This window comes from Micromesistius poutassou (assembly GCF_964030765.1).
Source record: "Micromesistius poutassou genome assembly, chromosome: 11".
Classification (NCBI taxonomy): Eukaryota; Metazoa; Chordata; class Actinopteri; order Gadiformes; family Gadidae; genus Micromesistius; species Micromesistius poutassou.
Genome location: NC_140281.1, coordinates 5,636,291 through 5,662,344, shown reverse-complemented (window position 1 = coordinate 5,662,344; position 26,054 = coordinate 5,636,291). Strand labels below are relative to the sequence as shown.

At 46.1% G+C, this 26,054-nt stretch overlaps 1 protein-coding gene across 2 annotated transcripts; it reads left to right on the top strand.

The window, feature by feature from the left end:
• pde7a (phosphodiesterase 7A) lies at positions 1-25,888 on the top strand. 2 transcript variants are annotated; one of them, XM_084474932.1, is made up of 12 exons: positions 1-1,003; positions 16,384-16,444; positions 18,875-18,961; positions 19,187-19,350; positions 19,789-19,852; positions 20,471-20,667; positions 21,003-21,134; positions 21,492-21,583; positions 22,397-22,541; positions 22,682-22,778; positions 22,939-23,019; positions 23,836-25,888. In XM_084474932.1, exons 1-12 carry the CDS (start codon positions 866-868, stop codon positions 24,114-24,116), a joined length of 1,539 nt encoding a protein of 512 aa, XP_084331058.1. In that variant the 5' UTR covers positions 1-865; the 3' UTR covers positions 24,117-25,888. The 2 variants fall into 2 exon arrangements, with proteins under 2 accessions (XP_084331058.1, XP_084331057.1); XM_084474931.1 differs by having other exon boundaries at positions 18,872-18,961.
• The last annotated feature ends 166 nt before the right edge of the window (positions 25,889-26,054 follow it).

Below are 26,054 nucleotides of genomic sequence, written 5' to 3'. Positions count from 1 at the left end.
TTAAGTATGTAGTTGTAGGGGCAGCAAAAAAAACACGTTCGTTTATATTATTTCGTTTATTGACCTTGTGCTACCCGCCGGATTCGCTGAATATCGGATGACCGTCGGGGTTCCCTCTGTTCAAGCTCTCAGTCCGTACCACTCCGTTGTGTGTGTGTGTGTGTGTGTGTGTGTGTGTGTGTGTGTGTGTGTGCGTGTGCGTGCGTGCGTGTGTGTGTGTGTGTGTGTGGTGAATGAAGACGACTGGTTCTTTATGCTGCTGTAGAACAGAAGGACCTGGATCCTCCTACATGTTGCTGGTATCTCTGTAGTCCCACCGAGGCTGGATGGACACGGTCCCCGGGACGACAGACAGGCTCCCCACCCGAGGCTCTCCCTCTTCAGTCAGCCTGGTCGCATCCGATCTGCAGCATTGGTGGAGGACATCTTCTGGAGGTGGTCCTGCCTTTGTTTTAATTTTGGGATCAATGATCCACGGATCTCCAACACGGCGATGCGTCGGTGTGCGGACCTTCTGACACAACATGAGGAAGCCTTTTTATAGAGATCCAGAAGATGGTAAGGCCTTGCCGACCGTGGGCCTGGCTGTGAGTGGACTGAAGGGGGTAGGAGCAAATGCAAAAGCAGCATGAAAATCCGAATAGAATGAGATAAACGAATGTAAAAAGAGCCATCTCTGAAGGCCTTGTGGATAAGTTTGAGACTCTCGCCATGATCATACACCGTGGAGCTCACTAACGGATCCTCTCCATACATTTTTTCGATTTCAAGATTTTGCATTGCGATTTCACTTGATTCCATTCTCCCTTTTTTTTTGGAGATCTTTCTACCATCATTCTTCTCTGGATCCAGCCCTGCCTGTTCAATGGAAGTATGTTCTCAGCTGCCGGTGTTGCCTCTAGACAGGCCGGTTCCAAAGCACGTCCTCAGCCGGAGGGGAGCCATTAGTTTCAGCTCCAGTTCATCCCTGTTCGGAGCTCCTGATCCCAGACAGCTGTCACAGGTACACACACTCAGACCGTTTAGCCCACTTCTTCTTACTTCTTTAGCCCGTTATTGAATGTTCTCAGTTCACGTTGGAATGGTGCTTTGAATCGCACATGCCCACAAACTTCTCCTTTCAGGGATTTCAACCGTTCATTGGAATCTTGCAGGTGGTTGTTTTTCTATCCTCCGAGCCCAAAACACACACACACACACACACACACACACACACACACACACACACACACACACACACACACACACACACACACACACACACACACACACCCCAGAGAAGGAGAACTAAGTCATGGGACCATGTGACTGTCAGACGTTTCTTTCCTCCTCCAAATTGACACTTTCAATTCAACGTTCACCAAAGCTTTAAACAAGATGTGGGTCAGGGTTGTGTTGATATTTATTTGTTGCAAGTACTGTGGCACCATGTGCGTCAGTAGCGCAGGTGGTGTACTGTACCACTAACCATGGGTTGGGGGTTTCCCCCCAGGGCCGAACATGACTCACGTTTCAATCTCTGACTCCTAAGAATGTTCTCCTAAAAGCACATGGCGTACTCTGGTGTGTCTGCGGGCGGTTCACCACGGACTCACAGACTCCCACAACATGTTGACTACATATCAGCGTATTGTTGAGGTGTGAGTGTGCGTGTCTCATGGGCCACGTCCACCAGCCCCTTTTGGTCTGGCACTACACAGCAGTGTTCCACATAACAACCCATGTGTCTCTGCTTTGAAGCTAGCTCCACCACCGCAACACAGGCCTTTCTTAAACCCCTCCAGAGGGACTGACCCTACAGTTGGTCAGACGTCAATGGCCCCTCAGTGTGCTGGGGCCGACTCTCTCTGTCCTCTTTGGCCCCAGGGCTGCTCTTCTAGCTCCGGGCGTGATTAGCATTTCGTCAGACGTCAGGGAATGTGCGCTATGTGGTTGTTGATGGGCCCTTTGCAAGTAGTTAGTAGTCCATCACTGCCTCTATCTCTATCCATGTCTCTCACACACCTTGGCTGGCCCCACTCATCCTACCTGGGTCAGTCCTCTTTTTCTTTGGCCCAGTGTAATTAACTCGATGCACACCCTCCGCCAGTGTGCTGGGACTGCCCCAGTTCTGTTACCCAGTCTGGTGCAGATTGGCTGGCTGGCTGGCTGGCTGGCTGAGTCATAAAACGTGCAAGAGTGCGACCACCAGTGCATTGAAGGTCCGGTCACATGAGGTCCGACCCCGTGAGGACACCCCCCAACCCACGTTCCACGTCGGACCCTGCAACGCATGGTGTGGTGTGCTTTTATATATTCTTAGTTTTGAAACACAGCTAAATTAGATTGTCAGAGATTAGGTTAGCTTAGGTTAGGTTGCTTTTATAACATACACAGAGTACAATTTAAAAAAAAAATAAATAAACAAAAAAAAAAAAACTGACAACATGGAGCTTGGTAGACTGTAGGTTAAATTGCACTTTGCTGCATTGCATAGACACCTGCAGTATGGGGATGAAGTGCAAGTGTTATAATATTGTGTTGCATATTGCCATATTGCACTAGAACTAAAACTGTACTAAAACTAGAACTGCTAAAGTGCTTAGTGATAAAGTGCTATGTGCTAAAGTGCTAACCTATTTATTGCACATTATTCTATTGCACATTGTTCATAAGCTTAAGATTAGTTGGACTTCAAGAAGGTTCTTGCAATTGGAAGATGTCTCTTTGACTTTATGAAGTCCATAAAGGTCTGTCTGTAACAATCACAACCATGGGTGATGCAGCCTGTTATGCAGACCGAGTTTCATAGATAGGGGTGTCATCCACTGCGGTTTACCATACATATATATTCGGCTCAATGATGCTTCCTTTTTGGCAACTTTTGCATGGTTGAATTGATTGGAAATGTGAAATTGGCTTATTATTGGGGTTTCCTAAATAGTCAGTGTATAGGCCAGCCGATACACCTCTGAGTAAAGACCCACCTTCAAGTGTGGTCCCTTCATGTCAGCCACTGCATTCAATTTGATCGATAAGGTAAGCTACTATTAGCCTTTAATGCTATAAAGTAGACTCACGTAATGTACCGTAATTCATTCGACCAGTGGCCAGTCTGTGTGGAGAGGGAGAGCGCCAATCTGTCTGACTACACAGTATTCACATCCCATCATGACCCCCATCGACCAAGAGAATGGAGAAGGGTTTGACTGATTTAACATTTGAAGCAATATTGAACAAAAGAAGACAAGACCAGTCAAACCCCCACTCACCTAAAAACAACATTGTATAACTTTCTAGAAGCCGAGCAATGCTGGGACATGACGATACAGATGAAGTTTGCTTTTCATTTGAGGGGTTACACAAGGAAATGCCTACATTGTTTTGTAGGATATAATAATGTAAACAATGACATTTACTTTTTAAATCATATGAAAGAACAAATAACTTAACAGTTCAAATGACTACACAATTAAAACCTTATTTTGCAAATTAGTCTATTTTTAAACAAGATGATTTTGTTTAACAAACGAATGCCGTCAAACTAACATCAGCACAGTGTGCATTTCTCTAAGCCTCTAAGTCATTAACCTTTTTAATTATATAGTTATAGTTACAAACTAATATCAAATCAAGCTGTTTGTCTGGGACAGATCAGTTATTGTATCTCGGTTGGGTGTTCTTTGTTGGGCAGCAGTCCAGCCTGATCCCTGATGGTTGAGCATTTCTCCGGTTGCTCCTTTTTTTTGTCTAACCAGTTCCCTTGTCGCTAGCAGAAAGCTAGGCCAGGCCAACGTCAGTAGTGTTCAACAGAATATAAATTAGCCTATGTTTTGGGGCCGAGCTGGACGAGAGTGTTGAGGTGGTTGCGCCAAGCAGAGGGAGGATCGACACGTCCTCTGCAGGTTAACAACCCTTCCGTCTGACTCTTCTTATTGCGGTGGTGACGACCACCGCAATGGCTATCACCGTGTTGAGCTGACACTTAAACCCTGCCCTTAGTGTGCTGCTCGTGCCTATTGTCGCAGTGCAATTACACTCCTCTAAAGATTGTTCTTTGGTGCGTTTGACCATAAGGGGTGTGTTTGTCCTCGGTGGCTGCTGTGTTTTCGTGTGTGTGGCTCAACAGAGTTGTTTGTGGAAACAGGGGCTGCAGAACGAGGCAGTTAGCCATGTGCCGGGCTCTGGGGGCAGTGGTTTGGTACGCCGCCAGCCTTGCAGATGGTCTCTCTCTCTCTCTCTCTCTCTCTCTCTCTCTCTCTCTCTCTCTCTCTCTCTCTCTCTCTCTCTCTCCTCTCTCTCTCTCTCTCTCTCTCTCTCTCTCTCTCTCTCTCTCTCTCTCTCTCTCTCTCTCTCTCTCTCTCTCTCTCTCTCTCTCTCTCTCTCTCTCTCTCTCTCTCTCTCTCTCTCTCTCTCTCTCTCTCTCTCTCTCTCTCTCTCTCTCTCTCTCTCTCTCTCTCTCTCTCTCTCTCTCTCTCTCTCTCTCTCTCTCTGTGTGTGTGTGTGTGTGCCCTTTTAGATTAAGACATTTCCTCTTGCAAACAGGACAAAAGAGGAGAGCTGGAGAAGTGACAAAGTCCTGGAGGAATGTGTCGTGCTGTGCCCCTGAAGTGAATGTCATTTGGTAAATATGCCCTTGGAGAGGGCTGGCAGGAGTCAGTTGGAATCTGTTTACCCAGGAGATCTCTTTGCTTTTATTCTATTGGCACACATTGCTTCTTGAAATGTTGTGAAAAAAGTGCTGGGTTATCTTTTCTTTTCATAATGTGATACGAGGCTAGCCATGACTGGAATTTTGATAGCGGTAGTACAGTGATACACAGTAGAGTCCTGCACTGGGTATTAGGGGAGAATAACAGTAAAACAATCACATTTCCTGAGCTCCTAGGAATGAGAGCATGAGGCTGATTGAATCAGAGTTGTCCCTTTGGCTGTTGGGTCTATGCGGGCTGCCGGGTCTGGCTTTGGCGCTTGGAGTAAACAGTAACACACACGCGTAGTAGATAAGATTGATCACAATGAAAGGACCTGGACACACACACACACACACACACACACTCTGGTTGTATGCCATGGCTCGACCATACCTATTATTTAGTACCAGTAAAACATGAACGCACACAGTGTTTTCATGATAAGCTGTTGTAATTGACATTCGCGGTTTATTTTTATCGTACTGAGATAGAAAAATCAATCAACAGATGCTGGATATTGATGAGACCAAACACTAAATGGGCCAGTTTGTATTCCACCCCTCATCTGTACATCTTAATTTCCTGTCAATCATAATCCTACAGCTGTTTTGTGGAAAACAGAAAATGGTGCAAAAACATTGAACTCTTCACCCCGCTGCTAATTTGTACTGTGATTACGTGCTTTTGAAACATGCGGTCTGTGTGCCTCAGCCTATTGAAGAACATATCTACCTCTGTGGTGGGTTCACCTTGACTGCCTTAACTTTAACTGAACCCTCACAACGGTCTGCGTTCTTTATATTGATATATGACCCCTTAAACGTTAAGAAACTGAAGTAAGTACGCAAGAGAGTGCAGGACAGAGGAGGTTCCCGTGCGTCTCTGCGTCTGATAAGAAGAGAGCAAACTGCAGAGCTTCTTGTCTCTGCAGCCAGAGTGCTGATCTGAACTGGGGCGATAAGTGACGTTGCATTGACGTCGTTCTCAGGATGTGGTGAGAGTTCACTGCTTGAGGAGCCTGTCACACTCCCGGCCTTTTGTTTCACAACCTTGTACAGAAAAAAAATAAACTGAATCAAAAAAATGTTAACCCTGTCTGTGCCAAAATCAACTAAATAAAGGAGTAGCCAAAAGTTGGTTACGGTTTGTTGCTGTAGTTTGCAAAAGCTGCAAAACGCACATGCAAGCTCAAGTAGAAGTACTTGAGCTTGCATGTGCGTTTTGCAGCTGGTAAACATGATTCGGACAAAGCTCACATCCTTTTCCAAAGCCAGTCTCTCTGTGTGGGGGAGGGCTGCTCAAGGGGCCTCTGGGGTCACATGACCGACTATTTTGTGCTGCAGTGTGGAGTGCAATCGGCCGTGAGAAGGGGGCTCAACTCATATCAACGCAGCCCTCTGACACCATCTCAGGGCCGCTGGATCCTCCCAGCCTCACCAGGAGAACCCAGAATCCTATACACCAGTATTTAATATTCCTGTTATAAAATAGACTGAATTAGACAAAAGTCGGTAGACGGTTGCGCTCTGTGACTGCAACAAACACATTACTTATCTATGCTTTTGTGAGCGACTACGGACTACAAAAAAAGAATGGCCTGGGGGCTCACAGGCTGGAGACCTGTTTCTCATTTTCGGTGGAGGTGGAGGCTTGCAAACCCCCACCCCCACCCCCACCCACCCTCCGGGTGGGGGTGGGGGTTTGCATGCACACAGATGTAATTAGAGTCCATGGATGATGTTCTGAAATGAATGAAATTCCACCACCAGCAAGCAAGACACACGCAAGCAGGGGTAGGAGGCAGGTCTACTGGCCTCCCCTCCCCCTCCCCTAGGCCTGCTGCTACCCTGTCCTTCTGTTGCCTCATGAATGCCAGATTAATGCAGCCCATCTATCGTCTGAAGTGCTCCTTGTGTAAAGACACCTTAAACACTTTATGACACTTTAGTTTGAGAGAGAGAGAGAGATAACTGCTTATTGTTTTAACTGCCAGACAAGTGGCATACTCTGTTCTGTGCAACAGTAACCAATGCCAGCCCCAAACTCTACCCCAACAGGCCTGCTCTGTCTCTGCTCACAGGCATTACGATTCGCCATTCCGCACGCTCGGACCTCCATTCCACCCTCACCCCCACCCGACCTTACTCCAACCAACCCCCATCCCCTCAGGGACTGCACTGTAGCCAGAGTGTGTCAAAGTAAAGTGTCCTCATAAACCACAGTCAGCAGCAGGTAGACTTATTCTGTGGCTTATGCTAAGGCCAGAGTGTACAAACACACACGCATCAAACACACACACACACACGCACACGCACACACAGGCACACATGCTTTCTCTCTCTCAGAAGACCTGTGCCGTAAAGTCCATGTTTATGGTCTCGCACTCACTTACTGGAATGTGGCGTCCCACACGGCGCCGATCCGCCAAGGCCCATAACTCAGGAGGAAGTGTTGGGGTTATGAAGCCCGGGCCTGGGCCCCGGCGCCTCTGCGCCGCACAGCTTTATGGGTTGTTTGTGTTTATGGGGCCAATGTTTTGACTGTCCACCTTTCTGTCTTTCTTTGTTGATTTGTCAAGAGTTTATGAGAAGGCATCAATCCATTTACCCTAAACCTCTTCCCCCCCCCCCCCCCCCCCGGAGAACTAGTGGCCACACAGCGTATGACGTCCCGTGGTGGACCACGTGGAACAGGGAAATGGGGAAATGCTGGGCAGCGTGCAGCTGGCTAGCAGAAGGTTCTCACGCGTGGTCATAAATCGGAAGTGTCCTGAAAACGATTCTGAAAGTGGACCTTTGTTCACATGAACAACGGCTAAACACATAAGTTGTTCAGGTTTCAGGCCATGGTCATATTCTTGGTCTGCGCCAGCGCCAGCGCACTATAGCTTGGTTTTGTCCAGGTTGAACCCAAACAAGGTCATGGTGATGCTGCGCCACCGTGCTCCTTTACAATAGCATCATTTTGTTAAATTACAAAATAGTGCTGTCGCAACCCGGATGTTCATTTACGTCATCCTTTCCCATTGAAATTCTTAAATGGTTAAACTGGTTAGTACCCATTTGATTGGAATAACACGTCCAAAAGCAACACAACAACATAACCAGTCAGAGCTGTGTGGAGAAACTTTGGGAAGCTCTCTTGGTCTGAGGCTGACTGTTTCATTTGAGTTTCAATGAAAGTGCACTGCAGCATTCATGCTATTCCAGATAAGAGTGGGTAAACACACACACACTATTCGGATGATGGCCACCAGAAAAGGGAAATAGGAGTATATTAACAAATGACAAGCCTGTTATTATAATTATGTAGAGATTGTTTATATAGGGAGAGGAGGAGGAGTGAGAACAGTTGAAAAGACATCAGGCACTGGCAATAAAAAGACTACCTATGCAATAAAAACATTTGACAATTTATTTTAATCTTTCTAATTGAGTGATTGCACACACCTTCTCTTTCAAACTATTATAGGTGCTTTCGGTACAAACCCGGATTGGGGCAGATTACAGATGAGTGGGGTATTTATGTAAATGTTTTTGAAGATGATTGTTGTCTCTATACATGTGAGCTGATGCTCTACTACCACTACTACTACTTGTCTGAGTGTGGTGTTCGTATACTAGCAACTAGTATCATAAAGCCAGCCAAACAGCAACTCTCTGACATGTCAAAAAAATGATTGGCTAGCTGTACAATTGTGAGTTTAGGAGCAGTCCACCATGGTTTTACAGACTGATATAAGAGAAGGTTGAAATACCACACCTATAAACTTTAAGAAAAAAAATTAAGAGCAGAGATGGAAAAGAACATCTCAACACAACGTCCCAAGGTGATCCATCAGCTGTTTGCTAGAAGTGTGTCTCCCATAGGAACTGATTGAGGACCTGAACTCTGTTCTGCATTATTTCTGCATTGGGATCAAACTTGGATCTTGTAAAGTTATCATCATCTGTTCTCTAGCTGTGCAGGGAGGGGCAGCATGAGAATTATTTCCTCATTCTGTCCTGTCTGCATCTTTCAGTCAGCCAGTTCCTCGTTGACGTCCAAGCAGTAAACACTTGGTGACACATTTCCTCCAAATGTCCCTTTTTACTTGTGTATTCTCCATGGAGCGAGGTCAGCTCAGTGAGGCCACCTGATCCGTCTGCCTTGTACCAGGGCACTTCTCCTTCTTATTGTCAGCTCTAGCAACAAAAGCCTGAGTGTACAACAACCGAGATCAGGTTAAGTGTGTGCGTGTGTGTTTTCCTGGCACACACAGAGGCTTGGCATGGGTGTGGGCCGGCCATGTAAGGGCAAGAGCGTCACAATTATTTACAGCAGAGACATGATCATAATCATTTACAGTAACCACCGTTGCTGTATGTCAACACGCACGGCTTGTTGAAACTAAAACACCGCCCACCCACATGGGGTCAGGCTGTTGTTTGCTGGTTAAATAAAAGATGAGGCTTGGATTGGTTGAGTTCATGTGACATCAAAGGACCGAGAGGAGGGTAATGCATTTTAATTGTATGTGTGTGTTTATCTTTAGCACTAAACCACACACACACACACACACACACACACACACACACACACACACACACACACACACACACACACACACACACACACACACACACACACACACAGTGACATGTATATCCAGTCTCCTGGATGTCAACCTCGACTGAAATCTGAGCCACATTCCTGCCAAAGTGTCGCTCTCTTTACGTCAGAGAGGGCATAGCTTACGACAATAGCACACACCAGGAAAGAGAACGAGTGCTGTTATTCAGTTAGCCTGCCTGTCAGGACACATACCATACAGTACAGATCGGGTTGTCTGGCAGCCAACATGTCAGTCAATCAAACAGCGCCCAGCTCAGGAGGCGAGCTGCAGTGAGCTCATAAGCAGAGTCATTCATGGAGCCGCGTTGCGGCGCCCGGTAACACTAGACGAGGGGAGCCCCGGCCACCAGTGACCGCTGTCTAGCCAACCAGCAGCTGCCTGCCCAAGGCCTGCAACCCGAGAACCCCCCCATGCCTGGTCCTGTACACACGCTCACAGCATTTCTCCCCCCACCACTGAAGGGCAGTGGTGGGGGGAGAAATGCTAGCGGTAATGGATTCTCATTGGATCCTCTGGGGCTGTGATGGGCCCCATAGCAGAGGAAGAGGAGCAGGTCACCAATGTTGAAGTGGCTCCCTCCAGAGTCATCTTACTGAAGTCGTTTGCGGGGTTCTGTGTGCATCGGCCTCTGACACTGCCTCCATGTCTTGAGACCAGCATGTATGGTTTTGAGGTAAAATTTACAGAATTGCACAATCATTATAAAGATGTTCCCAAAGAAATGAATTTGAGCAAAATAATAATTAAATAATACCGCTGAGCATTTTGTTTTTAAGGTGGTGACAACAGCATCAAAAAAAGTTTAGTAAGGGGGTATGTATCCACTACCGTCCTACCAATATCCTGCCAAGAAAATGAATAATAGTACACCCTAAGTGAAGCCTGCCGCTGTAGCATCATCATCATAAAACTCTTGGAAATAACAGTTTTATTCACTTCAAACTGTTGCTGCTGAGTTTTCCTAATGTTCAAATCCTACTGCTGCGGTTCTGGTGATATTTGGTTATTGAAAAAGTCTAAATTAAAGATTACAAGAGTCTCTCTGTGCTGCTCATCCCGTGCCTCTAGTATTTGGCTGATGGTGAAAGGTTTTGCATATTATTTAAATATTTTTTTCAGTTTTTCTTACTGTACTAGTCTGTGCGGTGACACTTGCATTTCCCAATACAGTGTTTATATGCATCTGTAGTGTATCTATAATACGTATTTCATAAGAAAATAAGTACTTAAAGTTTAAACCCAGAAAGTAAATGATCTTATCTTAAAGATAGCGACACGTGTTGTTGCGGAGTGTGAGTCCCGATCAAAGTCCAACACTGAGTTTTGGGCTGAGAGTTTGACAAAGGCGGGAGGGGGGACGTTATCCCCATGGTAATGTTAATGTTACTTTGCGGTACTATTGATTACCGTTGTTGTAAATGAGCATTATAATGAGTGATGTTGTATATGAAATGTGCCACCCTGTGGCATGATGCCACAGGGTGTCTGAAAAACGTGACGTCCACTCTTAGCGTGCTACGAAGACTCCTACATTTAGACTTATCAAAGTTGTTTACTTCTATAGGCGTGGTTCCCGAATGGTCTCTTAGGAGTCTTCTTAGGAAACACTTCTTACGTCATTCGTAAACGGCGCTGTCCAGAAAGAACGTGCTGTAATCAATCGCTCAGAGATCGATTTTCCATTTCATGCGCAGGTGCACGACAGCGTTCTAAAAAATATTGCAGTCTTTGCGAATAAGACATTGCTCGAATTCCTAGTAGGCCTAAACATTTATTTAACCATGGGCGAACATAGCATAGCCTACACTGATTTTAATTTTTTTTTGAAAATATAGAAACAGCGGAGGAGATTGAGGCAATCACATCCTTAATTACATCTGTCGCAGCAGGTGTCTGACTTATTATTTATGAAAATAGACATTTTGAAATGAAAGCTAAATTTTGAATAGTTTATTTGGCTTATTATATATTACCGTACTGTTTATGCTGAGACTGCTTTGCTTTTTGTTACCTGTTTGTGTGCGGGCTTTGCTCACCGTCAAGGGAAAGAGGCGGTGGTTGAAAAAAGTATTTCGACCGCTTATTAAAGGGGTTGTATCGGACCTCATTTCTAAGTGAGCCAGTGTGTTATTTATCATTGGAGACACGTGTTTTCAACACTTTTCATTCAGTCCTTCTAGTTGCAGAAATCGCTGCTGCTAGGCTAGCGCAAGTCAAGGGGAACTGCTAACCTGCCAATAAAAACAGTTTTACCCACTCCACGGTACCCCCGAGGCAAACCAATTATAATGCATGACTGTCGTTTAGTTTTTATGTAGGAGTTTTTTCTTAAAAGTAATTCACAAAGCCGCTGAGACCTACTCATACTAACTGTGTGTTCACACCAAACGCGACGGTGCGACACGATTCAAGTCAACGTAGAGACGTGAATCGGGTGGAATTTGTCGCGGCAAAAACCTGCGGCAAGATTTGATTGACGGTGCGACATTTTGCCCTGTCATGGGTGAGCGTGTTCACGAGGATTTGCAGCACGACAAATTTCGCTGAATTGAAATATTTCAACTTTGCCGCGCTATTCGCGTGAGACAGCCAATCAGCTTCACTCCCTGGGTGAAGTAACGTAAAACAGCCAATCAGCGTTCAACTGGCCAGGCCAACCGTTCCCTGCACTCCGCAGTGAACCGCAGCTTGGAGGAGAAAGTGATTGTTGCCGTTTGCGACTCCCGGAGCTCTATATATAATATTATATGATATTATATAATATAATATATAAATATCTACAGTATATAATATATACGATATATATATAATATCACTGCACAAAGCTGTGTGTGCCTCCGGATTATATTATGAACCCATAAACGACGGGCATTCCGACGTCTCTCCCTCTTCCACAACAGGTAAAGACATGCAATGGTGGTTATCTCGGCCATGGTTGATGAGAATGAATTGGCATAATGCACCGTTGGCGGGCAAAAGATGTTGTCAGACAAATTCGCCTGACATAACTGCACAGCAACAGATTATGATTTGTCGTGCGACAAAACTTCGTAGACAGCGTGACCAGGCGAAAAATGTGTCTTTTGGTGTGAACACATAGTTAGGATAAATCACTAAGAGTCACGCCCCCTAACGCCCCCTTATGTCGATTCTCATGCACGAGTTTTGAAGCGGTCAGTACGGTGATTGGTTGTTAAGTGCCAGCGGTCTCCGTGAAACTCCTTCGCAACTTCCCACAAACGAGCCCACTAAATCAACGAAAAATAAGGAAATAGCCTAGGCTACAAATGAAGTCCTATCAAATAGTTATGGACAGTGCAGTTAGCAGAATACACGCACGATGACAAGTTTGTGCAGACCACGATAATGACGTTGTATGCACATTAAAAAGAGAGCCAAAGCAAACAATAAAAATACATAAATTGCATTATATCAAGGAAGTAATTAAAAGCACCCTGCAAACTATTATCCAATGAGCACTTAAAGTTTGGACGTAGCCAGAAATTATAATTAAGGTGCACCTGTGAGAGTTTGGGTGGCCTCAAGTTCATGGTGATTTACCGGAATGCTGTTACAATAACTGCTGCAAGTGTCCAGTGGAAGCCAGGGTCTGGAGCGATCGATACGTGCTGCAATAATCAGAGCACTGATTAAATAATCAGAGCACCGAGACCTTATACGACAGGATGAATGAACAAAATAAAACTAAATGGCAAATGTTGAGTGAACCACTTTCCCTCAAACCATGGTCCATCATCAGGAATCCTCTGGCGGCTGCCCCAAACCATCCTGAAAGCAGCCCTGGCTCTCCACTAAATCACTCCATGCTGTAGATGGGGGAATGAAATGTATGGATAGAATAGAAAAATCCAATAGGGTGGGTTTCCTTCACAGCCCCGCTTCTGTGGTAGCGAATGCTTGGACCTAGACCGGTCACTACGCAGTCCTAGTGCAACACGCACCGCTCATCGCGCTCTCTGTCACATTTTACTTTAAATTAAAATAAATCGTTGTAATGAATTAATTCTGAAAATATTTAGGTGTGCCAGGACCATGCTTGTTTGTCCCAGGCACACCCATGTCCACCCATGGCTACACCACTAAACACTTTAAATATCAGCCCATACCACCAAGTCCTCCTATCATGATGAATGAAGGAGAAGACAACGTGAAACGCAAGCGAAAGCCCAACTGGGCCGACTCCCAGGACCAATTGCTACTGAGCTGATTATAAACTCAATACAATAAATCATCTTACAATAAATGATTAGTTAGTAATCATAAGTAAGAGTAGTTATATTATTTTTTTACTTCAAACCATTTATTCCTGTTATTATTTGAAATAAATAATGATGATTAAAGTGTTGTATTACTATTAATACATGAGACAAATAATGATGGTTTAAGTGATTTATTTATATTTATATATTAAATAATTAAAGGTATATTTGTAACATTGCCCGCTTGTGTTTTAACCATCACTGATGGTTGCGCTATTCCTAAATCGTCGACATTGCAAAGTTGCATTTTCCCCGTTGCTAAATATCTGAGTGTTCACTAATTCAACCACAAGTTTGAAACCCTCATGATTTTGCCTATATAGCCTTATCAATTCGCAGTCCTCCATTGTCTCCAAAGCATTCGGTCACGCTGCAGCCATTTTCAGATTCTTTGTGAATAGGTCATAGTGAGTAAGCCTAAGGAGTCCTCTCGAGGACTTTTAAGCTCTCCTAGACTTAGGTGCTACTTTTAGGCCTAAAATACTTTGTGAATTGCTCTTAGTAAAAAAATTAGGACTGACATGCCCATTACTTTTAGAAGTTACTCCTAAATTCGCCACTTATGACCTACTTTTAGCCCTAAGATTCTTTGTGAATACGGCCCCTGGTTTCTGCAACTAGAAGGACTGAATGAAATGTGTTAAACTGTCTCCAATGATAAATAACACACTTGGCTCACTTGGAAATGAGGTCTGATGTCCAAAATTCCGAACTACCCCTTTAAGTTCACTCGTTGCTTATAATGGTTTATTCGTTTCCCAGTATAAATTCCTTAATTTAGAAGAGAGTTTTGTTAATTTTTTAATTGTACAATCAATACAATTTTTTGAAGTTACGTGTTTTTGAAATTATTGGAAGCGAGTCGAGCTGACCTTGCCTGCTGTACCGTATGTGTACTGTACTGTATATTGGTGAAACACAACACTGCCAATGTGGCAGTTCCATGTGCAACGGGGAGGTTACAGTGGTTGTTCAGTGGCGGCGACTAGCGTCAGGAGCTGAAACATCACTACGGTAGAGCTAAGAAGGTTCTACGAGCACTTCAGACCAACCTTACCAACGAACAACGTACGAAAGAGATTCATAGCAAAGAACGTTTCGGGAAACGCAAGATGTTAAGGTAGAACTTAAAGTAGAGGTTACGAATGACGTAGCGTTAAGAAGGCTTTAAGAAGGTTTCGGGAAACCTGGGTGCTGGCCCTGGGTGATTGACTGTTATGCCTGCTGATTGACTGTTACACCTAGGGATTGACTGTTATACCTGCTGATTGACTCTTATACCTGCTGATTGACTCTTATACCTGCTGATTGACTGCTATACCTGCTGATTGACTGCTATACCTGGTGATTGACTGTTATACCTGGTGATTGACTTTTATACCTTGTGATTGATTGAACAGGGGAGGACCTGTTGTTTGACCCTTAATTCTAATCCAACCCCCAAACGTTCATCATCATCATCTGTCCCTCCCTGTTCTGGAATCCTCCAGAACAGGGAGGGACAGAGGTCACCAGGGAGGGAGAGGGGAACAGGACGAAGGTGAAACCATACCACTGTTTAAAGAAGTAGCACATTCCTCAAAGGACATGGCTGGTTAATACCATTCCCATTACACGGCACCGACGTGATCCAGCCACGGGGATGGGGAGCGGTGGTGGTGGTGGTGTAGTGAGGTGGGGTCATTACCCTGGGAAATGAGGAGTGATTAACTCAATAAGGTCCAATTCACCCCGGTCTAAACATCTCCTCTCTCCCTCCTGTTCTGCCCTTCGGGACTCCTTATTATGCGCTGCGACTTGCGTGCCTTGTCAGGGGAGTGTAGAGGGACACGGCTGGCAGTGCTCATGCTCAGTGGGTTCATGATGCGCCAGTGATGCACATATTATTCACATTCACATTATTTTAAGGGGTAAAAACTATTTTTTGTGTTCCAAGGTTTATTTTAATCAACATTCTGATTGGATTTAGCATTAAAGTTAAAGCGTTAACAAGCTTAGGATGGTTAGGTATTGGGTTTAAGTTTAGGGGTCATTAGGTTTGAGTCTCAGTTACTTATTGTATGATATAAGTATTATGTGATAGTTGAGCTATCTGGATAGAAATGGTGAAGTTTCCATGTATTGAGGTTAAATGTTCAGGCTGTGCTTGAGGTATGGGGTTAGAGGTGTTGGTGTGGTTAGCTGTGTGCACTACGAGCCGGACAGGTGTATCCGTTTACACTCTCACCGTGTTATGGTCAAACTGTTGTAGCCTTGCCTACTCTAGCATAGCCTAGAACATTTTGGATAAGGGGGAGGGAAACAAAGTTGTTGATTGCAGTCACGTTTGTGTGTGTACACAGTATGCGCTGAAAGGCCACATACGCGGTTCTCACATGTCTGTGTGTGTGTGTGTGTGTGTCTTTTTCGTTGTATAAGCTGGATGATATGAAGGAGAATCATGTTGATCAGTGTTGAGCTCAACAGAGCCATGGTGGCAATGTACCACATCCTTTATTTAGTTTTTTATTTAGTTTTTTTATCCCGGGGATTCCTGAGATGCCTTGTTTACCAACATATGTGTTATTCATGTGGTTTCTAATTGTGGTGTGTTGTGAGCGTTCTGCATTCTGTATTTAAACCAAACATTTGTTAAAAAAATTGCAGAACCTTGTCCTTTTGAATGAAACAAATGTCCTGCAGTCTATGTGTTCACCTATCAGTATATTGTTAGATTGTTTAAGTTGTGTTATCAATATTGGTTGTATTTTCTAAGTGTGCTATCCTGACTTACAGCAATCAAATCATTAAACAATATGATTGTTCTTTTTTACAGAGAAGAGGCGCCATCTCCTATGACAGCTCAGACCAGACAGCACTGTATATCCGCATGCTAGGTAAGTACTTCCATTGACCTCACCCACAGACTTGTGCATGTTGCTTCCCATGTCCTATTGGAGCGTGACCAGGGTAAGTGGTTAGGGGGGTGTGTGTGTGTGTGTGTGTGTGTGTGTGTGTGTGTGTGTGTGTGTGTGTGTGTGTGTGTGTGTGTGTGTGTGTGTGTGTGTGTGTGTGTGTGTGTGTGTGTGTGTGTGTGTGTGTGTGTGTCTGTCCGTCCACTGGCCACGCTCTCCATCTCTGGCACTTTGTTAAATCTCTCCATCACAATAGGCTTAGTCTGCGTCTGTTAAGCGTTCCTTTTGAATTTTTTCAGATTTGCTAAGAGCCGTAGATTTGATTCCGAGGCCAACCGGCTTTTAAAAAACAGTTTGTGTGCGTGCACGATGATGGCGTAACCTGATGTGCACGCTTGTACACGTGTTTCCCTTTCGCACATGCCTCCACGATTCGGCCCACGCAAGTGTGCATGCTCGCCTGTGTGGACTTATTTCTTAGGACAAGCGTTGTGGAGAAAGTATTGAACGGAACCGGGGGAGCGATCCCATTGGCTGAACATGGCTGTCCCATGGGAGTCGGCTCTGTGGCTCCACCTGCTAGTTCACCAATCACCCATGTGCAATACAACAATTTCGTTCTGCGGTGCGATCCACGTCACTCCCTCTCTTCCTTTCTTTCTTTCATGTCTGTGTCCTTTCCGTAAATGCACAAAAAGTCCCCACACGCACAGACGCACACGCTGCAACCTGTTTGGTGGACTTGAAAGCGCTGGGGCGGTTGTGAGGAACAGGATCGTGAGCAACGCTGCCAACCCCGTAGTCCATTGACGTTTTTAGCCATCAGTATCGAATTCCAATAGACGTGTGGGTAGGCCGACCGTAGGCTGTAAGTAGGCCACGTGAAACAGAGCCCTAAAGCCCTATGTGTCTTTACAGGCCTTGGTGTTTCGCTCCAAATGGACATTGGATGTCGGGGGTGGGGGGTTAATTCCACATTCCCTCTTTTATCCTTTTATGAACTTCCCTGGAACCGTCGATTGATTTACCTTCCAACTAACTGTTCCTGTCATGTCCCGAGCGCTGGGCCCTGCCAGCCCAGGACTCAGGGTTATTTGCTCATATCCAGTGTGGGCGGCTGCCCCTTGTGCCTCTGGGCAAGGATGGAGCTCACCAAAGGAGCTCTAGCTTCTGAATCATTTGACCGTTTCAGGAGTAGCAGCAGCCCGTACGTCACAGGAAGAAGCACCGTCAGCAGGATGCTTTGATACTACAGTGTGTGTGTGTGTGTGTGTGTGTGTGTGTGTGTGTGTGTGTGTGTGTGTGTGTGTGTGTGTGTGTGTGTGTGTTGCTGTAGTGTGTAGTGGGCAGACCGCCCACTATACAATGAGAGTAAGTGTGTGGTTTTGTAACGACCCGCACTACGATGCTTCAACCTGGAATGTAACAAACAGAACCAGACAGGGCAGAACATATAGGGCCTCATCTGATACCGCTGCGCTGAGCCACTCTTTGGTTCAGCCACTCTATCTCTCAGTGTCCATGTGGTCCACCTCGCCGTGATGTCATCAACTGTCCAGCAGGCCTGTCGGTGCCTTCTCCGGAGCCTCGTTGCTAACGATGATACATAGCAATAACACGGCGTTCTAGAATTGTGCTCGCCTCAGTCACAAAGCAATACACACTCGCTGGGATTCGATTGGCTGCATTATATCGCACATGGAAGGCTGGCTGTTTCTATGCGACTCCCGTATTTGTTTCATATAAAAGAAACAGTTTGAAACAGAAATGTCCCCATTTGATGCACCAGAGCTTTTAGATCATGGTGACAGGTAAGTGTGTGAAAGCCATTCGTATCTCTCCATCGTTGGTTCATACATCCGTTCATCGTTTGTTGCATCCATTGCGTTTGTTGCAATAATCTCCCCAATCAGTCCCGGGTTGACTTTTGAGGTGTGTGTGGTTGGTCCTCCAGGAGATGAGAGTGTGTGTTGCTTGTCCTCCAGGAGATGTGAGTTTGTGTTGCTTGTCCTCCAGGAGATGTGAGTTTGTGTTGCTTGTCCTCCAGGAGATGAGTGTGTGTGAGTTTGTGTTGCTTGTCCTCCAGGAGATGTGAGAGTAAGTGTGTGTTGCTTGACTTCCAGGAGATGTGTGTGTGTGTGTGTGTGTGTGTGTGTGTGTGTGTGTGTGTGTGTGTGTGTGTGTGTGTGTGTGTGTGTGTGTGTGTGTGTGTGTGTGTGTGTGTGTGTGTGTGTGTGTGTGTGTGTGTGTGTGTGTGAGTTTGTGTTGCTTGTTCTCCAGGAGATGTTTGTGTGTGTGTGTGAGTTTGTGTTGCTTGTCCTCCAGGAGATGAGTGTGTGTGTGTGTGTGAGTTTGTGTTGCTTGTCCTCCAGGAGATGTGAGAGTAAGTGTGTGTTGCTTGTCCTCCAGGAGATGTGAGAGTCAGGCGCCAGGTGGGCTTCAATCCGGAGCCCAGGAGCTCCCCGCCGTACCTCTGTATTGACTTCCGTACGCTTCACAGTGAGTATGAGAGGACACCCTACATGGTGTGTGTGTGTGTGTGTGTGTGTGTGTGTGTGTGTGTGTGTGTGCGTGCAGACGCTGTTATCCAAAGGAGACTTGAAGTGAATACTAGATTAGATGAATCAGCCATCCAGGGTCCGGTGCTCCATACACCTGCAGGGACCACCAGATGAAGGATTGGTTTGGGCTTGACGGTGAGAGCGTTCCCCCCTGTGTCTGCAGCGTGTCTGGGCTCCCTGGCGGGCGCGGCCGACTCTGCGCCGGAGCGGAGGGTCCACCGGCTGCTCAGCTTCCAGAGGTACCTGCACTCCTCCCGCCTGCTGCGGGGGCTGCCCCAGCAGATCCCCCTGCACCTCCTGGATGAGGACTACACCGGCCAGGCCAGAGTAGGACACACACACACACACACACACACACACACACACACACACACACACACACACACACACACACACACACACACACACACACACACACACACACACACACACACACACACACACACACACACACACACACACGTCCGTCGAATCAGTGCTTTGTGTGGAAAAGGTGCTTAATGAGGGAAATAACGGGAACAGACAGAACAAATCTCTGAACTACTGAGATGCATTTGAGAGGGACGAATAAACGGGGAGAATTTCACACTTAAAATGAGGAGAAAGCTATTTCACAAACCATATTGTTAAGCTATTTCAAAACAAACATGGACCAATAAAACTACCAGATACCCCTTGGGGTGTGTGTGTGTGTGTGTGTGAATTCCCTTCAATTTCACACCAAACCTAACATTGTGTTTGACTCTCCCCTCTGTTTGTTTGTAGTGCATGTTGGATAAAGTGGGGAGTTGGAACTTTGACATCTTCCTCTTCGATAAATTGACCAACGGTAAGTTGATGGTGTAGCGAGGACGGCATGTGGGACATCAGTTTTATCGGGTTCGGTAAACTGCTCTGTTGTGGTAACTAGGGATGGGTCAGAATATTCGATTATTCGTTCCCGAGGGTCAAAGTCGATTTTTAACATTTGGACTGTTAACATTTTTTCCCATTCAAATAAACAAGAATTAACGGACGGAACTAATGTTGGTTCTGTAGCACTATTACAACATAAACACTGATCACTGTTAAAGTTTTTTTTTTTGCGTTTAAGATATTAAGTGATTTCTTGCCGATGATCCATGGCTGCCTTTGTGAATGACGGCACACATCGAATAATCGATTATTCGTTCATACCACCCACTGATTATTCAACCATGAAAAATTTGAGTTATTCACATCCCTAGTGGTAACCAGCTCTGAAGGACATGGGACAGAGTCAGTCAAGGTCTGCTGGTGTATCAGTATCCGCCCAATAGTCCCACCTGGTGGAGGTTTTATGTAACTGCAATCATCTGTTGATCCTTTCATTCAGTTGTAAATAAAGTACTTGACATCAAAAGCATAAATAAAAGTGCTCTGATTTGATGTTGATTCCTCTGTTCTTTGTCCTTCTCTCTCTGCTCAGGGAACAGCCTGATCACCCTGACCTTCCACCTGCTCAACCAGTACGGGCTGGTGGAGCTGTTCCAGCTGGACGTGGTGAAGCTCTGGAGGTTCCTGGTCATGGTGCAGGAGGACTACCACAGCCACAACCCCTACCACAACGGGGTGCACGCCGCCGACGTCACGCAGGCCATGTACTGCTACATGCGGGAGCCCGCGGTGAGAGGAACACTGGATCCTTCACTTTGTCTTTCTCTTGATATATTATGGTGGGGAGAGGTAATGGGAAGACCAAAGTTATTCTGTCAATAAAATGTATGCTTTTTGATGCAGTAGCAGTTTTATATATCGTTGTGGGATTAATCCACAAGACTCCTGATAGAAATATGAACGAAAGACGGAAAGTATAGTTTTTCATTGAAAATCCGAAATATAAGCAGCAAACAAATGTGCCAGTTGAGGATGACAAGTTCCACTGTCCAAAAGTTGTTTGTGTGTTTTTGCAAAACATCTCCACTCAGCGGTCCAATCTGTCATCGCTGCTTATCGTTTAGCTCTCCAAATACCTGACCTCCTGCGACCTCCTGATTGGCCTGCTGGCGGCGGTCACCCATGACCTGGGTCACCCCGGGGTCAACCAGCCATTCCTCATCAAGACCGACCACTACCTGGCCACCCTATATAAGGTAGGAGTCTCTACAACCCCACCCACCACACATCCCCCATGGTCGTGGAGCTGCCCCCTCCCTCCCTCCCTGGTGTCCAGTCCTCGCCTTGCATGTGTCATGGCAGGATGGTATGTAGTGGAGAGGATGTTCCACCACCAACCCAGATGTTCTGGGTTTGATCCCTCAGACGTCCACAGCCTGAGCTGTAGGCATCCCAAAGCACTATCCGCAATCAATACGAATACACAATAATGATTAATGATGCCCTGAATCCCACTCCTCAATGACATGGATCTCCATTCACTGTAAACCACTGTGGAAAAAGGTTTATCCTAAATGACTCAATGCCTCAATAATCTCCATTTCCATGTGCAGAATTCCTCAGTTCTGGAGAACCACCACTGGAAATCTGCTGTCGGCCTGCTCAGAGAGACAGAGCTCCTGTCCCACCTGCCCGCCGAGGACAGGTGAGTCTGCCTGTCCCCCCCACGCCCGCCGTCTAGAACCTCAAACACATGGTGGACATGATGACACCTTACCACACTAACCTATACCTGACTGAGGACCTTCTCGACCAAGAAATTTAGGAAGGACTCCACTTATTTCAGGCCCATTGTTATGGTTGGCTCTTGGACCACAACAAATGTAGATGCCTCACGCAGTTTGGAACAGGAAAAGTATATTTATTTAACAAAACAAAGTTAAACTATACAAAAAGTGTGCTTTTAACAAAACCTCTACATAACAAAACTAATGTCACACAGGCCCGCTTAACCTGTGTGACCTAAGAGGGCATAAGAGTCATCATCCATAAGTAAAATAAAAACTGAAATGATCTGTCTGTCTGTCTATCTCTGTGTCTGTCTCTCTCTCTCTCTGTCTCTGTCTTGTTCTCTCTCCCTCTCTGTCTCTCTCTCCCTCTCTCTCTGTTTGTCTGTCTGTATGTCTGTCTCTCTCTCTGTCTCTGTCTTGTTCTCTCTCTCGGTCTGTCTCTCTCTCCCTCTCTCTCCCTATCTCTATCTGTCTCTCGCTCCCTCTCACCCTCTCTCTCTCGGTTTGTCTGTCTGTATGTCTGTCTCTCTGTGTCTCTCTCCATCTCACCCTCTCTCTCTCTGTTTGTCTGTCTGTATGTCTGTCTCTCTGTATCTCTCTCCCTCTCTCCGTCTCTCTCTCTGTTTGTCTGTCTGTATGTCTGTCTGTCTCTGTCTCTCTCTCTCTCTCTGTCTGTCTCCTCTCTCTGTCTCTCTCTCTCTGTCTCTCTCTCTCTCTTCTCTCTCCAGCCTGAACATGGAGAGGCAGCTGGGTTCTCTGATCCTGGCCACAGACATCAGCCAGCAGAACGAGTATCTGTCTCGGTTCCGGACCCACCTGGACCAGGACGACCTGCATCTGAGCCACGCCCACCACCGCCACTTCATCCTGCAGGTCTGTCTGCACTGCACTGAGTGGTACACCTGTATCCAACGGCAACAGTGCATTACATTGTGTTGTCTTGTTGGATGATCTTCAGATGTTCTTGATGTGTCCCCTCCCTCTGGTGTTCTGGGGTCTTCCTTGTCCTGCAGATGGCCCTGAAGTGTGCAGACATCTGCAACCCCTGCAGACCCTGGGAGCTGAGCAAGCAGTGGAGCGAGAAGGTCACCGAGGAGTTCTTCCATCAAGGTGTCTGCTCACACCTGTGCTTGGGAAACACATTAGATATTGTTGACACCTTTGTTGTTTTGTAAATCCCATCCCCACATGGATCCAGGCTTTCCCCATCTCTGATGCATTTGTGTACGTATCTGAATGGCTCTCTGTGTATCGTCATGTTCCTTTCTAGGAGACATTGAAAAGAAGCACAATCTGGAGGTCAGCCCACTTTGTGACCGCGACAAAAACACTATGGGAGATATTCAAATCGGTAACGCAACATCCCCTTCTTCTCTGCCATTGGCTACAATCGATATCCTACTTTTAGTTTGTTCAACCCTCTTTCTGTCTCTCTGCCTCTCTGTCTGTCTCTGTCTGTCTCTGTCTCTCTGTCTCTCTCTCTCTCTGTCGCTCTGTCTCTCTGTCTCTCTGTCTCTGTCTTTCTGTCTCTCTCTGTCTTTCTGTCTCTCTCTCTCTCTGTCTTTCTGTCTCTCTCTCTCGGTCTCTGTCTCTCTGTCTCTCTCTCTCTCTGTCTCTGTCTCTCTGTCTTTCTGTCTCTCTCTCTCGGTCTCTGTCTCGCTGTCTCTCTCTCTCTCTCTCTCTCTCTCGCTCTCTCTCTCTGTCTCTCTCTCTCTCTCTCTCTGTCTCTCTCTGTCTCTCTCTCTCTCTCTCTCTCTCTCTCTCTCTCTCTCTCTCTCTCTCTCTCTCTCTCGGTCTCTCTGTCTCTCTGTCTTTCTCTCTCTCTCGGTCTCTCTCGGTCTCTCTGTCTCTCTCTCTCTCTCGGTCTCTCTGTCTCTCTGTCTTTCTCTCTCTCTCTCTCTCTCTGTCTCTCTGTCTTTCTGTCTCTCTCTCTCTCTCTCTCTCTCTCTCTCTCTCTCTCTCTCTCTCTCTCGGTCTCTCTGTCTTTCTCTCTCTCTCTCTCTCTCTCTCTCTCTCTCTCTCTCTCTCTCTCTCTGTCTTTCTGTCTCTCTCGGTCTCTCTGTCTCTCTTTCTTTCTGTCTCTCTCTCTCTCGGTCTCTCTGTCTCTCTGTCTTTCTGTCTCTCTCTCTCTCTCGGTCTCTCTGTCTCTCTGTCTGTCCCCCACCAGGCTTCATGACCTACGTGGTGGAGCCTCTGTTCTCGGAGTGGGCCCGCTTCTCGGACACGCGGCTCTCCCAGACCATGCTGGGGCACCTGGGGCTGAACAAAGCCAGCTGGGGCAGTCTCCAGCTGGGGCAGCAGCAGCCCTCTGGCCCTGAGGAGCTGGCCCAGCCCGGGGGGTCCGGAGCCGCGGGGACGCCTGGTCTGGCCCGCTCAGACCCCGGCGTCACCACAGCCTCGGGAGGAACCGGCCCCAAAGATATACCTCAGGGAACCAGGGGGTCCTGACGCTCTGCATTCAGCCTTCTACTTTTACTTAGTTTTTGTTGTTGTGCCCGCCCCCTGACCCCTGACCTCAAGGTCAGTGTGTCTGGGGGGGAGGGGCTCTAGGCGTTTGACCTCTGACCCTGTGGCTGTTCCTTAATTATCTTCCACACCGTAGTTACGTTTTTGTTGCTTTCGCTTTCCATCTGGACAACCACTGATTTTATTTAAGTTATTTAATTTTTAATTATTTTGTTTTTTTTGGCATAGAGCAATACATGGATACCTCATTTGACTACTGCTGTATTTTCTTTTATCTGTATTTTATTTATTTGTTCTCTAGTTTTTGGCGTCACCACTATAATGTTTTGGTAGGTAGATCTAAGGAAATCACGGTGAAGTCGTAACAAAATGAAAACGTGAAGACTTTCCTTTTTTCCTTTTGTTGTGTTTTGAAGTGCCATTTGAAATCAAAGATTTGAAGAGAATGATTTGAACTGAATTGACTGAATGGACATCTGAATGTCCCAGGACTTGTAACAATGAATGCAGAGTTGTGTTGCATTTGTAATGAAGATTCTTCCTTGTACGTAAAAAAAGGAAAAACTAAAATAGACAATGTGACAAGCCCAGTCGTTGTGCTGCCTCTAAGAAGACTGTTTACGCATCTCCTGGTTCGATTCTTTGCTGTCGCTCTGTTTGCCCTTACAACTCTCAAGCGACCTGCGTTAGAACTCTGGCAGTTTGCCTTTTTGAAGCACAGATGTGAAGAACCAACCGTCAACCCCCTTACTGTTATGCCATGAGCTGAACCTTTGCAACACACACACAAACGCCATAACCAATTTCACTTGATGCTGAATCCACTCATTGCACTCCTAAATAACAATAACCACGATCATGGTCTTAGATGTGCAGCTTCTGTCTGAAGCCTTCACATCACTCCTTTAGGTATCATAGACCTCCAAGTCTGTTCTTTCCTTGACATGTTCCCCCTGGGTGGAGGAGACATGTAGAAGGTCCTCCTCCTGGGTGGAGGAGACATGTGGAAGGTCCTCCTCCTAGGTGGAGGAGACATGTGGAAGGTCCTCCTCCTGGGTGGAGGAGACATGTGGAAGGTCCTCCTCCCCCTGGGTGGAGGAGGACCCTGGGGTCCCACGGTGCCTCCCCTGTGCCCGGGTCTTTTTGGCACCCGCATGTCACCTGAAACACTGCGCAAAATGGACTTGCTCAGGTTCAGTTTTTTTGCCAATCTTGTGGAGAGAGACGGGAGGACGGCTGGCGGCGGAGCAGGTCGGTCCACCTGGAGACCGTCATGGAGGGGGCCAGGAGGGGATGTCTCTCTCCCTCCACGAGTGTCTTTTCTACATGGCCACATCATGCACCCCTCCCCCTCCCAGAGGACCGCTTGACAGATGCCTTTTTAACTATGCACAAACTATGCTAAGTGACCAAACCAACTCCTATTCTCATCGAGAGCATTGTGTACTTGCAGTCCAATCCCTTTTTGTTGTCATGAGGAAAAAGTCGTTTTTGTACAGACAACAAAATGCTCAAATTACTTTTGGAACATTCCATTATTTCCTGTTTGTCTACTTTTGATTCTGTATAGTGGCACAAAGTTGTTTGTGTTAAACATTTTGAATAACAGGTGCTTTTCTTACTTTAGCTGATTTGTATTTTTGCTGTTAGTGCTGTAAGACTGTTGATAAAACTGTTTACAATTTGTTGCGACAGCCATCTTTTGGGAAAGACTTCAGTGTCAAGCCAGATTTTGTAAAGGCTTTGCCGTATTGATCTTTTTGATACAAGCCTGTTGCAGTTCTTATGACTAATAAATAAAACATTGAGATTTGTATTTTAAGGAAGTGGATAACTGGTATTCCCTCTAGCCAAGATTAGGCAAAGGTCAGTTATTTTTAATTATATTTGCGCAGTAAGGGCACTGCCTCTCACTGCCAA

Excerpts from the sequence above, each read along its gene's own strand:
- pde7a (XM_084474931.1), top strand. The coding sequence starts at position 866 with ATGGAAGTATGTTCTCAGCTGCCGGTGTTGCCTCTAGACAGGCCGGTT. Across the intron at positions 18,962-19,186 it reads TGACTTCCGTACGCTTCACA|CGTGTCTGGGCTCCCTGGCG; the intron begins GTGAGTATGAGA and ends CTGTGTCTGCAG. Across the intron at positions 23,020-23,835 it reads TATGGGAGATATTCAAATCG|GCTTCATGACCTACGTGGTG; the intron begins GTAACGCAACAT and ends GTCCCCCACCAG.